Here is a 14213-nt window from a genome sequence, read left to right as displayed (position 1 = left end):
GGATACACTGAATGATCATATATTGAAACAAGCAGAATATAAACGATTCTTTCTTAAACAGCAGTTTTATGTGGAGGGAGAAAGTGCAGGACACTTGCTGGCCACTATAGCCAAGGCCCAGACTGGGGCTCCTATGATTGCAGCCATCAGGGATACTAGGGGTGTGGTAATTACTGATTCAAAAGCTATAATGGAAGATTTTTTTCAGTTTTACAGACAATTATATGCTTCCAAACAGACTAACGAGCAAAGGGACATAGATCTATACCTTCATAATATGCAAATACCATGCCTAACAGATAGCCAGAGAGAGCAACTAGATGCACCAATTACGCTGGAGGAGATGCAGGAAGCTTTAAAAGATTTTCAAAATAACAAGGCCCCTGGTGCGGACGGGATCCCTGCGGAAATTTATAAGGAGGCTGGGGGGGTTTTACTTCCCAGGTTACTGGAAGTCTTTAGGGAAGCAAAGGAAAGGGGGACCTTGCCGACTTCAATGAGGGAGGCTAGCATAGTTCTTTTGCTTAAACCTGGAAAGGATGCCCTAAACCCCGAATCATATAGGCCAATATCCTTACTCTCGGTAGATGTAAAAATTCTAGCTAAGATCCTGGCTACCAGATTGGGGGCGGTTATTACGCACCTCATTGCAGAAGACCAGACTGGATTTATACCGGCCAAGTCAACGGCAATTAATTTGCGTCGGCTTTTCCTTAACCTACAAATGCAGCCACACAATGTGGGTGGTAGGGGGCAGTGCTATCGCTTGATGCCGCTAAGGCTTTTGATAGTGTCGAGTGGGAGTACTTATGGGCTGTTTTGAGAAAGATGGGATTTGGTGCTGAATTTTGAGCCTGGATGCAACTTCTATATAGCAATCCAGTAGCTCGGATTAGAATTAATGGCAATCTTTCTGGTAACATTGAAATGGGCAGAGGCGCGCGTCAAGGCTGCCCGTTGTGCCCCCTACTATTTGCCCTGGCTGTGGAGCCGTTGGCTGTTAAGCTTCGTTCCAGCAGCGAAATACAGGGGTTCTGCTACAAAACACTGGAGGAGCGGGTGGCCTTATATGCCAACGACCTTCTGTTGTTTCTGGGTGACACTGAGCAATCTCTGATGGCGGCTATGAATCTAATAACGGAGTTTGGAGATTATTCTGGCTTGCGGATGAATTGGGACAAATCAGTCTATATGTCGGTTGATGGTTTGTCTCAGAATACGAAGGTAGGAAGTACCAGCTTGAAGGTTGTGCGGGAATTTAAATATCTCGGAGTTAGAGTGACCGCATCTATCGGAGATTATATTCCTTTAAATTTACTTGAACTGCTTGCCAGGTTTCAACAAAAAGCCGATACTTGGAGTAAACTTCCCTTATCAGTGGTAGGTCGAACTAATCTAATTAAAATGGTGTTAATGCCCTAATTATTATATATCCTTCATAATTCACCTGTTTGGATCCCCATGAGAATATTTTATAAGTTTCAGGCATTGTTTCTGGAGCTGATCTAGAAAAAAGGGGTGGCCAGAATTAGTTTGAATACACTTCAAAGGCCCAAAGATCAGGGGGGACTAGCCGCACCTAATCCATGGATATATTTTCTGGCCTCTCAGATTCAACAGCTTGGGTTGGTTCAGGGTAACCTGGACAAACTGATACGCCTACTCACACACAATCTGCCGATTATCTCCTTTTTAGAGACAGGAATCTCGGGGTGGGATGCTAGGCGGCACCTCCCGACCCTAACACTTATGGGAAAAACGTGGCAGAAAATTAAACTGTTGTTGGGAATGAAAGGCTTTACCCCGTTTACCCCGTTGTGGCATAATGCGGGCCTTCCAGAGATCCATAAATTGAAAGGATTTGGAATATGGGAAAAATTGGGAATAACTAATGTGGCGCAAATATTAGAGGGGGAAATACTTAAATCGTTCCAACAGATAAAAGACGAATATTGTGTCCCACAAACCAGTTTTTACTTTTATCTCCAATTGAGGCATGCATGGTTTGTACAGCCACGACATATGCAGAGTAAAATCCAACATCATCTACTGTTTAATACGCTACTATGCCATAGAGGTGGGAAGGGAATGATATCCAGAATTTACGGGATACTTATGCAGCAATTTCAGTGGGACAGACCCTTAAATGTTTAAGGAGAGATGGGAATGTGACATTGGTACTATATCCTCAGAGGAGTGGGAAGATGTGGTGGAGAGTGTTCCGACATTATCTACATATGAGGCACATAGACTTTCACAGTTGTATTTATTACATAGAGTATATAGAACCCCCAAATTTCTACAGCGCATTGGGGTAAGGAATGACAGTATGTGTCCGAAATGTGGAGAGGAAGGAGCAGATCTTATGCATATGATGTGGACGTGTAGGAGGGTCGCTGTATTTTGGAATGAGTGTGTGCAATATATTAATACTGTGTTTGAGTGTAATTTATTCCTACATCCTAAAGTATGTGTATTAGGCCATGTGGAAATAATAGGATGTGAAGAGGATGAAATAATAGCTATTAAGAGGACTCTATACCAGGTCAGAAAGCTTATAGCTGCACATTGGTTGGATCCCTCCCCTCTCAGGTTCCAAGAATTCCTGGATAGAATGCGTCTTTTATTAAGATTAGAAGAGAGAGTGTACAAAAAACGGAAGGCTATACGTAAATTTGACAAAATCTGGGGTAAATAGAGCACGTTTCATGGTCATTATGTCATGTCTAATTTAAATATCACTTGAGATTGAAATGTTGTGGTCTCCCATATTCTGTATAACTAATTGCTGATTGTCGGATGCTATGCTATATATCCTTGGATCAATTTATCAATGCCTTAACGGTCAAATAAGCTATATGATAGTACACGGTCTGTAATAACAAAATTTGCTCTTGTCATATGGTTCTTGGGGTTGTAATGGGTGGGGGGAAGGGGAATGGGTGGGTTTTGGGAGGCACTACCAGTTTGGTGATGTCTCACTGTTGTTTATTTGTAATGTTGAAAAATATTTTAATAAAAAAATATCTGATTTAAAAAAAAGATTTTCTCCACAGCAGTTCGGCATACCTGGAGCACCGCTGGAGAAAACATGTTTGCGACGTGTGCCAGGGTTGTCGCCGTCTGTGCCGAGTTGTTCTATGTGTAGGAGGTGCGGCTTCATCAAGGGCGCATTTCAATGTTTTGTTATAGTGCTTAAGTGCAGAGTCAGGACATGAGAGGGAGGAGATTGGGGCCAAAGAGTATTGCAAAGTTTTCAGAAATCTCTTGGTGTTAATGGCACGTATATTTCTATTAAGTGTGGAATGTGGGGATGTCTTGAGTAGGGTTACAGTTCTTGACAGAGAATGAAAGAAGGTTGTGGTCAGAGAGCGGAAGAGGAAAGTTAGTAAAGTCATGTACTGAGCAGAGCCGGGAGAAGATCAGGTCCAGTGTGTTCCCTTCTTCATGTGTACTAGAATTAGTAAGCTGTGAAATGCCAAAGGAGGAGGATAGCGATAAAAGATGAGCTGCCGATGGGGAAAGGGGATCACCAATTGGGATGTTAAAGTTCCCCATGATGAGAGTTGGGATGTCGCAAGATAGAAAATTTGAAAGCCAGGCGGCAAAGTGATCCAGGAACTGACGGGAGGGGCCTGGAGGGCGATAGACAACCGCCACTCGCAGGGAGAAGGGCCGGCAGAGTCTGACAGTGTGTACCTCAAAAGATAAGGGAGGGTACTGGGGGGATAACCTGAAAAGTACATTTTGTTGAAAGGAGCAGACCAACACCTCCACCTGATCTGTTGTCAGGTCTCGGGGTATGAGAGAAGCGTAGGCCACCATATGAGAGAGCAGCTGCGGCAGTGGTGTCTGACTGCTGGATCCATGTTTCAGTGAGAGCCAGAAGGTTGAGGGAATTTGAGAGGAAAAAGTCATAGGTGTAGGAGAGTTTATTACATGCTGACTGCATCTTCCAAAGGGCACAATTGAAAGAGACAGAAGGCATGCAAGGAATATTAATGAGGTTAGCAGGGTTTCTGAATGTAGCAGGGAAAGGGTTAGTCTTATTATTACAAGAAGGTCCTGGATTAGAAGAAATATCACCTGCGAGTAAGAGAAGGAAAATAGATAGAGTGAGCAGATGGTTGAGTGATTTGTGAGAGTTTCTTGTGTTATATGGTGGGACTGAATGGGTCTTTGTGGTATAACATTGAGAGAGAGACAGGTGAGCATGACAGCTGTACATAGGAGAAGAGAGAGGGGTTAATATGGATGAAATGTGCAGAGTTTGTGGGAGAACTGTGAAAGTGGATGATTGTAACAGCCAGAACATAAATGGCACAAATACAAATGGTGAACACTGTTTGCAAATCAGATGACCTGGAAGCAAGTTTGTTTAATTGTCTTGCATGTCTTACCTGTCTCCTGCCCTGTCCAACTTCCATATCTAACAGCTGAGGCATTTTGAAAAAATATGATAATTCGATACTTCGACTGATGATCTGAACTAAAGGGAAAAAAAGTTTGAGATCCTGCTGGGTGTTTCAGATTCACTAATTATGTTTGTATATCCCATGGTCATGGATTCCATAGACAATAGATGTAGATTGTGTAATGCTCATTGCTCACCAAAGCTGAGGCCACTACAGTTATTAGACACAATTGCATCACATGGCCATACGACCTCCAAAAGGCTATGGATTCTTTAGAGCATAAAGAACCAAACTTATTAAAATTTTAAGCTTTAATATAAAAAGTACAGTACCTACAAGAAAAGGAGTAAACAGAGAAAATATGGCGACTCACAAATAAGGAAAACAGTTATTAAATAAAAAAGGAGAAATAACAAAAATACCTAAATGTTTCCTTTAGCAGTTGTTCTTCTGTTCATTGAGGGTAGGAGGAGTTATGGATCAGTGTCAGACCTAGCTCAGCTTACCCCCAACATGTGAACCTCTTTCAATTAGTTAAACCATCTTTTAATATGCATGGTCTTGGGCTCAGGTTTCCAGGTCAGCCCATTATTTTAATATGGAAATCCCAGATCTGTAACTGGACAGTAGGCTAATAAGGTGGCAAATGGATTGAATATTAAATGGTACATTTTTTGCACCCACCCCTTTTCTATAGGCAATGGGGGATTTCCATTTTGGTTTGGCTAACATAGGACCATTTACCCATCCATTGAAACTCAGGCTAACCAGGCCAAGGTGTCATGAATGAAACTGTCAGTACTCTCAGAGATATCCTCTTCTTTGCTCTGGGTTCCTATTAATCTCATGGCTTGTAAAAAAAGTTCACAAACTTTATGTCCCTTTGTATAAAGTTAACCTTGTCAGCTCTGCAGACAATGACAGACAATGGGAGCAGCGGTGGAGACTCAGTGCTGGCCCCGGGAAGGTGAATAAAGTAGAGTTTGTTTTTTAAAACAAATTGTGCCTGGTGAGATGGTTTTTCTGAAAATTAAAAACCCTTTAAATTCTGCAAAATTCAGAGCTTCATACTGAGAATGTCTTATTTTTTTCTTCAGTTCGACAGAATATCTAAGTTGTCCCCTTTTTGTGTCCCCTGCCCAGCTGTCCATGTGTGTTTTTTGTTGAGGGAGTCTTCTAGTTGTACTTATTTCCCATTAGTCCATGTTTTTGGAATTGGGGTTTCCTTGCTTCATGTTCATCAATAGTCTCATAAGATCAGAAGTTTCCAGTTCCGACGATGTTTAGCTGCCACTGCTGAGTGCTGCTAAACAATGTACAGGGCTGTGGTGTTCCATTACGTACATTACTTATATTCGGCCACTGCTGGAGGAGATATCACCTGATTGAAGGGGTGCCAGCTGCCGGACCACCAACCATCTCATATTGATGATCTAGCCTGAGGATAGATCATCAATTATTTTTAGTACCAGACACCCACTTTAATATGTTCGTTCAGTACTTTACATAGGGAAAACCACAGAGAACATCATATAGAGAAAATGTAGCAAAGCAGCATGTCTGCAGACGGGCAGATAATCAGATAGAACACAGTGTTTCATATACTCCCACGTTCTACCATGTCATGTCATACATATATTGTAATTATAGAAAGGTTTATTATACAGTTGCTAAATTTGTGATGCAATTTTAACTTCTATCTCAAAATGACAAAAAGTAACGTTCTATCTGGAGCTCCGTGGTGCTGGCCCTCAGCAGACGCAGCCTTATCTATAATATTGTGATGGGGTATTGTACAATGCGGCAGTTTCACTATGTGAACACATATAATAGTGTAGAGAAAACAATAGATGATGCAGCATGGAAACTGTTATTCTTTCTCTAATCTTTGTATTATTCTTTCATTTCTTCCAGCCCCTGAGGTTCCCAGGCATTTTTCGGAGGCATCTGAGAATGCTGTATGTGGCCTAGGACTTGCTTTTGGAATAATTGGGATTGTGGCGGGTATTGCACTGATAGTTAAAGGAATGAGGAACATGAATCAGCCAAGAGGTCACTAATCTGCAGGTACAGTACAGCTGATAGCAAACAATGGATCTAGTAGATGTATCATAAGGCTGAATTGTTGAGTGAATTTTCCCTTGGAATTTCTTGGAGAATTTATCATTTGCACGCTGTAGGTAAAGGCCACGGCAAATTCAGAGGAAGTATACAAAACATATAGGAGCATGACCTAAAATGTACATATTTTGCTGCATCTTGTGAATGGGGTTTTGAAAATCACATTAACGTGCATTGTACTACGCTGAATATTTTCAATGCAGAATTTTACAAGGACAATCCACAATAGTCATATGACTTGTGATCCCGACTTAAAGGGGTTGGTCACTTTTTGCTAAAATGTTCAATTCACAATTTTCTAATTATATCTTATGAGGGCAGATACGTTCTCTGTCGAGTTCTCTAGTCAATGCTTAACACCGTCATGACCTTGCGATTTTTTGTTTTTTCCTCTTCTTCTTCCAAGAGCCATAACTTTTTTATTTTTCCATCAATATAGCCGTTTGATGGCTTGTATTTTGCGGGATGAATTGTACTTTTGAATGAGACCATCCATTTTATCAGGTGATGCACTGGAAAGTGGGAAAAAAATTCCAAGTGCTTTGAAATTGCAAAAAAAAGTGTAATTCAACACATTCTTTGGGTTATTTTATTTACGATGTTCACTATATGATAAAACTGACCTAGCAATATGATTCTTCAGGTCAGTATGAGTACACAGATACCAAACATGTATAGTTTTTTTTTAAGTGGTGAAAAAAACTGAAATTTGCCCCCCCAAAATTTTGCTTTTGTCGCCTTTTTCAGAGATCTATAACGTTTTCATTGTTTGGGACCTGGGGCTGGATGAGGGCTTATTTTTTGCACCCTGAGCTGACATTTTTACTAATACGATTTTGGGGCAGATGCAATGTTTTGATAGCCTCTTATTGCATTTCATTGCAGTGTTGTGGAAACCCCAAAAAATTAATTCTGGCATTTTGACTTTTTATCATTACGCCGTTTACTGTCGGATTGCTTTATTTTATATTTTGATAACACCAGACATTTATGAATGCGACGATACCAAATATGTGTATTTTTTTTAATTGTTTTATTTTTAATGGGGCAAAAGTGAGGGAAGGGTGATTTCAACTTTTGTGGGTTTTTTTTATACTTTTTACTGTACTCAATAGTCCAAGAAGCTGCGATCGTCTGATTGCCTGTGCTGTACACAGCTTTCCACCGGCCGTAGTTCACAGTAGGCTCGTAGTGATAGGCTAGGGAGCCATGAACCTCGGCGCCTCACGATCGCGTAACAGGTGCTTCAATGGGCGGGCAAAATGATGTACTTCCTGTCGGCACGTGTTAAATGCGCTGTAAGTGATTGACAGTGGCTGTTATAGCCACTTGATGGCTGATTAAATCAGTGCGAGGAAAGATGTGGGCTCGGCATGTGATCTTTCATCAAAAACGGGGACGCAACTTTGACGTAAGTTTACGTCAATGGTTGTGAAGGGGTGAAAGAGCTATTCTCATGTTATTAAATTGCATTCTCCTGCAATGAGAGCTTTTATGTTACATAATGTAAAGCTGGTTTCCATGGAACTTGGCCACCAGAACCCGGCCTAGATTGCGTAGTAGTCAAATTCCATGAGACGAATTAACTCCTAACATCCCAGTCAACTTTCCTCAGCTCATTGATTTGGTTGCCCATCTCCCTCCTCCTCCCTCCCAGCTTCTGATTAGCTGATGTTAGAAATCTTGAAAAATCACCAGACCTGCAGCTTTCTGAGCAGCTCTCCTAATCATGGTTCTCTTTGTTCTGAGCTGTGTGCTTGTTCAGATGCCCTGTTATCTCCATCTGTAAATCAGTGATAGCAGTGTAGAGTTAAAACAAACCATAGGTAGCTGAATGTGCTACAAGAGAACTTGTCCTGAGCTTTATAGTTCTACAAATACTACAGTTCTGCTGCTCACCAGAACTGTCACTCAAGGATAGAGCCCGCCCCTTAGAAACTAGGAAGGAGACTGTAATGAGATTGCAGAGTTGTGAGCTACTCAATAGACAACTTAAGAATAACCCTTTAATGGTTGGCATTAGTTATTGATTTTTTTTCTATAAACTTAACAAAGAGAATTCTTTTACAATTGAGCCGCACTAATAAGCACAACATCGATTTACATAGCTGATGAAACAATAAGCAAACCAGGCAAGAGAATAAACACAGGAAGGTGAGAATACAAAGATCACAAAAAGCGTTCTTTATATTGTGTACTGTACTGACAAATAATAACCAATGAATTATGTTGTGAAAAAAACTATATGCTTTATTTATTTTATCACCTTGAAAAGAGTGGGCTACTGAGCCATCTTTAACTCCTTTAAGGCCTCCACTGACCACTGCTTCGAGGCCTCCTTCTTCAGGATCCGCCGTGCACAACTCAGTGGGCACACAGTTCATTTCAAGCTACAGAAGTTTACTGGACAGTTCAACTTCATCAGATTGTAACATCTAGTATTGGGCCCAACACTTCTTATTCCTTGTTTCCTTAACACAGCACGTTTTCAGCATTACTACCCATTCCCCCTGGACTATCCCTATGTTGGCTATTTCTGTCAGCCCCAGAGATTTCCCATCGTGTCTCGCAGTGCACCCGGGATCCGCTACATTCCCTTCACGCGGTTCCACGTCCATCATCCCCTGTGCGCCAGAGGATAAAGCACTCTCATAGTACCGAGCCCTAGGCTCCTGATGTTGCAGGAATTTCCACAAGGGATTCCAGTATGGCCTCCCACTGCCATGAACGCTAGATCCTTGTTGACACTAGCAGCCCACTGCTGGACTTGACCTTTGTTACTGCACTTCCCTATCTGATCCCTACCAGGAAACAGTCCCTTTTTACTGGGACTTGTCCCCCCCACAATGGGCTAGTCACAACCAATAACTATGTCTTTCCCTACAGTATATAGCTGGCAGAACTTCCCCAGTAAACACTATGCACTACATCACTATATCTTACACTACCGTCACTATATATGTCTTATACTGTACACAACCACACATTACTTATACAAATTCAACACCTTACATTGTGTGTGCTAAGAATTGCTACACTTATATCTGTTGCTTGATAACAATATGTATCACATTTTTTACATTGTAAATTACCATATCAATATATATATATGAAAGATACATAACATTGTTCACACAATAATACAACACAATTGGAAGGTGACAGTACTGTCCACCACTGGCACATATGCTTGGCAATCAAGAACCTCCTGAGTAGGCCTTTTCCTGGAGATGGAGCCAGGAATTAAAGACAGACGTCCCACCTCTGGAGTAGGGAGTCATTTTGGTGCCTGTAACCAAATAATACATCTCAAAAATGTCTTGTTTAGATGAGTTCAACCATATTGGTAGCTTGTTGTCCACCTCCTTATTGTAGTCATTCATTTTTAAAGAATTGGCAAAGGTGGAAGAAGTCCTCATGTGGTTCCTCTTCACCTGGGGCAAAGATTAAAAAAATTGGACCCCAGAATTAAAAATAGAGTCCTTTCCATGTTTTTATTCTTGCCATTACATGCACAACCCCTAGTTAAAGTCAAGAGTACACAGTGCTTGTTTACGCACCCAACTATCTGTCCTTTTTCGGAGAGAGAATTAGGACTATCCTCCTTTCTTCTGGTATTATTTTCTCTTATTTGTTAATGTAGCAGAGCTCGACAGGAGGAACAGGCCTATAAATTCCATCCTCGTAACAGACAAAACCTGAGAAGAGCCACAATATCTTCTAGGAATGATTTGGATGAAACCCACTTGTTTAATTAATAAGCAGCACAATTACCTAAAGATAGGGCTACATTGTCAGTATTGTTGGATTACTTGGAGTCTTGTTTCTGGATGCGTTGTTGCTCTTTTTCTACTTGTACATAGCTGTATTGTGAGTGACTAATTAATCTTTTTTTTCTTTCAGCCACTCTGAGGTATTCGATGCTTCTGATTTCTCTCTCCCAATAGTCACCATTCTCATAAAAATCCAGCAAAATGATCTAGGCTTCAGCTTTTGACCAGACCAAACTTTTGGGAGCGGAAACAATAGCGAGAACATGTTTTATGCTGAAATATTGATTGCACTTAGTAACTTTCTGTTTTTTTTTTATTTAAGTTATAAAGTCAAAACCAAAAATAGATGATAAGCGGAAGAAAAGACTCAGATTTTTCCTTTTCTTGAATACAGTTCTATCTTTTGGAATACAGCTGTGTGAATACAGCCTTATGACTGCGCTTCCATGCTGTATCATATCTCATCTTAATTTTATTCTAAAGTTGTAACTGATAAATTGGCAATTTGATAATGCAAATAAATCACTGCTGTCTTTCAATATTCCCTAAAACCCCCTCTCATATTCATTCTCACTATGACTCTCATATGACTTCCCAACCAGCTGGATTAGAAAGTTGAATAAAAAAGTGTCTCTCCTTCTGGCTGGTCGCCATTATCTATCAAAGTGAACTGATTCCTACTGATTTTAATATGTTGCTACAGTAGCAATAATCAATAAAATGGCTTTTTTTTAGGCTTTATTGCACAAAACGTATTTAGTTCTCATGCTATTGGGACTTTGGGCTGGGGCACTTTTTGCTTTGTAGCTTTACTCATATTTTACATTTGGTAGCTCTATGCAAAATAGTAGAACATTAACAACATTAAAAAATACTAATAAACTGTGTCTAAGGCCGGTTTTCATAAATGTTGATTCTCTAATGCGAGTGACACTCGGCTCAAACGCTGTCAGATGGAGAACTTAGTTTTTCCATCTTCTCCATTGTCTGTGTCTGTGGTAATCAGACTGCACTCGGATGACATCTGAGCGCAGACTGATGCTTTACACGCACCCATAGTCTTATATGGGTGAGTGTGGTCTGATTTGCGGCGACACATGCATCAAATTTTTTTTCTCATTCCGAATAGGCAAGAAAAGCAAAGCGCATACCTGCGCTGCCCCATAGTACAATATTGGACCGAGCGCTGTGTGATAAAACATCAGAGCGCACTCAGCCGTGTTATACGCTCACGTGAGCGAGTCTTAAGGCTTATTCATTTTGTTCAGAGGTTCCACCGGCTTTTCATGTATTTCTTATCACAGTCTGCAAAGTCAAAGAATCGTTGCTTAAAAGATCAAAATTAAAAGGGTCCCCGATTTAATTTGTGTGAAGAGATTAGAAGAATCTGTTTGATTCCAAGCTGATTTTTTTTTATTTTTTGCCTCCTGATTCATAAAACCACAGCACAATAAAATACCATTTTCTTTCTGTAGCCGGATGCCATGCTATTGTGATTGATTTGCTGAATAAATGTTATACTGTATGTACAAGATTAATAAAGTCTATTCTCTATGTACTCTCTTATTTATGTGGTTATTTGTTAGGAACACATTATAATAATAAAAAAACAGAAGTAAAACTTTTATCTGGTGAACCACAGCCATGGGATGTACATCTCCACCATCAACATCAGAGTCCCATCTCTGTCAATAGACCTGCCTGTATGATGCAGTTGGTGGACTATACCAATGATGTTTTCGACTGTTGGGGACAGAAGCTCATATAACAGATAATGATGATGACTGCACAGTGACAGTCACACGGTTATAATGTTTGAAATCACAGTTCAGCCTCCTTACTGTGCACTGTTAATCTATTAATTTAATTAGGAGAATATTGAGTATAATATAATCACAGGGTTTTCCCATAAAATAGAGATGATACTTGTTCTAGCTGGACATGTGATGCTGCACTGAGGTTACATGGGAATTATATCAGAGCGTAGAGGAAAAATGAAGAGGATGAAAGCCATGAATAAAAATGGTGGCTGAAGAGAAGAAAATAGGAGACTGAACTGAATGGAAATAAGCGCACTGTATATAGGTAAGGCTTGTATCTGATAGAGGGTCTTTGGGTGGATATTGGTTTTCAGGGAATGAACTCTCCTAAACCATAACAAGGGAAGTTTATTTCAAGTAGACAAATCAGATTTTTTTTTAATTAATGGAACAAAATTTAGAAAGTAAAAATATTCAATAGTTAATAATCTGAGAGGCCAGTTTAAAGGGGAATTTCAACAGCGAGACACTGTTGGGTATATTAATATTAAGAACCTTGGATTTATGGGTTTTTACTTTATAGATACTAAGGTCTTCAAAAGTCTGAAATTCTAGTAAGATATTTAGGAAACTTATTTCCGGGTTAGAGGTTTAGATAAGTAGGTCATCTGCATAAATAACCAATTTACAACATGTGTTACCAACTTATAACCCCAGAATGGAGGTATTCTCTCTAAAGGTTCTTGCTAAACATTCCATCACAAGTGGATAAAGTACCGGAGAGACTCTCTCTAGTGCCATTATGGATGAGAAACGATTTAGAAAGATTTCCATTAATTCTGACCTGTGCTACTGAAGTTGTATAGAGGGTCATAATGCTCGCTATTGTATGCTGACCAAATCCTGTGTGAGCCAGGACCAAAAGTATAAAGTCCCATTGGACCCTGTCGAAGACTTTTTCAGCATCCACCAACAGGAGGCACAAAGGAATCTCCCTGATCCTACTGTATGAGATCAAGGACAATGTTCTTATGCCTTCATCCTTTTTTGGGACCAACCTAACTTGATCTTTGTGAATCAGTAGGGGGATGTGAGGTTGAAGTTGATTCGAGATCATTTTAGAAAATAGTAACACCAATATTTATTAAGAATATTGGTCTGTAACTGCCATGTCCCAAGGAAACCTTACCTGGCTTAGTTAGTGAGCCATGAGATATTGTGATGGGAAATGGGCATATTGGGCTACAGAATTAAAAGCTTTCAAGCTTATTTATACATTTTTGGGGTGTATCCATGTGAACCCGGGCGTTTACCAATAGTAAGATAACGGTTAGCAGACAGCAACTCCATAGAAGTGAAATTTGAGTTAATTTCGTTATAACTTTTATTATGAATAGCATTAAAATAATAATGAATAACCTACATTTAATATTTAACGCTGCCGTACATAGTACAATTAAAGCTGTCATTAATTCGCTCTGGGGTGCAAAAAAACATTTCAATGTATATTTTGTCTAAAACTATAAAGTCTGATATCCCTCTGCCTGTTCTTATACGGTATGTAACTTCATGCAATTTTACTAATTCTCTATGTGACGTCACCGCACTGCTGCTGCTTCTCAGTGCTCCTCCTCCCTTCTGGGAACCTGTGTCAGACATCAGGAGGAGTGGGCAGCATCCTTCTGTGGATAACCAGCCCCCTGTGAAAGAATTATCACCGGCTATGTATGGGTTTGATGTTTCACATTCTCTCAAATTCCGTCTGCACTTCCTGCATGCACTTTCCCAGCTTGTATATGACTTGTCATTTCCCTTTCCATGCTTCTCCAGCTTTCACTCCATGCTCCTCGACAGGTCACATACAAGCTGTGAAGGTGCAGACAGAGCAGTACTACAGTGCTGAGGAGGGGAGACATCAAACCCGACCACAAACTGTGAAACCTTGGTTAGGGGCGTGGCTTCTATAAGCAGCAAGATGAAAACCACACCCCCGATCTCTGATGTAGTGTCCCAGAAGGGAGGGGGAGCACTCAGGAGCAGCAGCAGTGCTGTGGCATGAGGTCAAAATGAGAAATAGTAAAATCACATGAAGCCACATATAAGAATAGGCAGAGAAGTCTGATTCTTTATAGTTTTAGACAGGA

The 14213-nt window shown here is 40.4% G+C and overlaps 1 protein-coding gene across 1 annotated transcript in view; it reads left to right on the top strand.

Annotated features, from left to right (window-relative positions):
- LOC141155203 (H-2 class II histocompatibility antigen, A-U alpha chain-like) overlaps positions 1-11867 on the top strand; it is a 71145-nt gene extending 59278 nt beyond the window's left edge. The window contains exons 4-5 of the mRNA XM_073641945.1: positions 6330-6482; positions 10440-11867. Of these exons, the coding sequence (XP_073498046.1) occupies positions 6330-6475 (146 nt within the window). The 3' untranslated portion in view covers positions 6476-6482; positions 10440-11867. The remainder of the gene's footprint in view (positions 1-6329; positions 6483-10439) is intronic.
- Positions 11868-14213: the final 2346 nt, after the last annotated feature.

This window comes from Phyllobates terribilis, unplaced genomic scaffold (genome assembly GCF_046119375.1).
Source record: "Phyllobates terribilis strain yellow unplaced genomic scaffold, ASM4611937v1 Scaffold_7__3_contigs__length_470593459, whole genome shotgun sequence".
Lineage (NCBI taxonomy): Eukaryota > Metazoa > Chordata > Amphibia > Anura > Dendrobatidae > Phyllobates > Phyllobates terribilis.
Note: the sequence above shows the minus strand (reverse complement) of the source record. Positions and strands in the feature narration are given on the sequence as shown.